The 1,174-nt window shown below is 37.0% G+C and overlaps 1 protein-coding gene across 1 annotated transcript; it reads right to left on the bottom strand.

Annotated features, from left to right (window-relative positions):
- Nucleotides 1-6: 6 nt before the first annotated feature.
- Nucleotides 7-732, bottom strand: LOC107661048 (NACHT, LRR and PYD domains-containing protein 3-like; the record flags this gene model as incomplete). Its single annotated transcript, XM_016450484.1, has 2 exons — nucleotides 711-732; nucleotides 7-593 (listed from the first exon to the last, which is right to left on the bottom strand). Coding segments are annotated over exons 1-2 (609 nt in total), but the record flags the coding sequence as incomplete, so codon positions are not given.
- Nucleotides 733-1,174: the final 442 nt, after the last annotated feature.

Genomic DNA, 1,174 nt, shown 5'->3' with positions numbered 1-1,174 from the left:
CAGCACATCTACAGATGATCTTTCCTCAACAGTGTCCAGTGTTTCGCTTTTAAAGTTAAATGGCAGTCGACTCTCATCAAGTCCATCCAATATAAACGCTAGCTTACATTCCTTATATAACTTTGATTTCTCCAGGTTCTTCAATTCAGGATAGAATTTCAGCAGAAACTCATGGAGACTGACCTCTCTGTCTTTAATCATGTTGATCTCTCTGAATGGAAGCAGGAACACACAGTCTATATCCTGATTGGTGTTTTCTTCTGCCCAGTCCAGGATGAACTTGTGCACAGAGACAGTTTTTCCGATGCCAGCGACTCCCTTGGTCAGCACAATCTTCTCCTCATTGTTTTTCCTCAGTTCAGTAAATATATCGTTGCATTTGATTGGTTTGTCCGGTGTTTTTTTGTTCATGAAAGCATCATCAATCTTCAGAATTTCATGTTCGTGATTGACATCTTTCATATCTCCCTCTGTGATGAACAGCTCTGTGTAAACAGTCTTGAGATCTGTGTCGTTTTCTTTGTTGCCCTCAAAAATACATTTTGCTTTCTTCGTCATGTTGTTTTTGTGAGTTTTCAAAAAGTTTTGCAGTTCTATAATGAAAAACAAATCAATCAGATTGATAAAGCATTAAACAAATTGGAGAAATATTTTTCATGTCAGCATGATCATTATTATTAATAACCGATGCAGACAGATTACATTCATACTGCTGAAAACAGCACAGACCATCTCTAACAGCTTGGTTTAAATTTTAGAATTTCTGAAAGTTTTTTTTTTTATTGTATTGATTGAGATCATCTTTATGCCATCCTGACTAATGTTACTAAAAGCTGATGAATGGTTTCAGCATCATCTAGCACATCAAACAGGATGTGAGGCTGTATTTACAACATCTTTTGACCTGAGGGGTTAAAGCAAAAAAAAATCCTCAGCCTGAACTTTTTTTCCGGGGCTTGGGGGTTGCGGGGGCAGACACATACACAGGGTTATTTGGCAAAAAAAAAAGAAAGAAAATGATTTTCCTTGAAACTAACTAATAACGTATCTGCCATTGCCATTAGCCCTTGATAGGCTCAGACTACAGAATATGGTGGGATATTTGAAACAGCAATAACAAGAAAGGTTACTCACTACAATATGGTGCAAACACATGTAACATTTAGGATGCTTT

The sequence above is a fragment of the Sinocyclocheilus anshuiensis genome, unplaced genomic scaffold (genome assembly GCF_001515605.1).
Source record: "Sinocyclocheilus anshuiensis isolate Anshui unplaced genomic scaffold, SAMN03320099.WGS_v1.1 scaffold19966, whole genome shotgun sequence".
Taxonomy (NCBI): domain Eukaryota; kingdom Metazoa; phylum Chordata; class Actinopteri; order Cypriniformes; family Cyprinidae; genus Sinocyclocheilus; species Sinocyclocheilus anshuiensis.
This window is presented reverse-complemented; position numbering and strand designations above follow the sequence as displayed.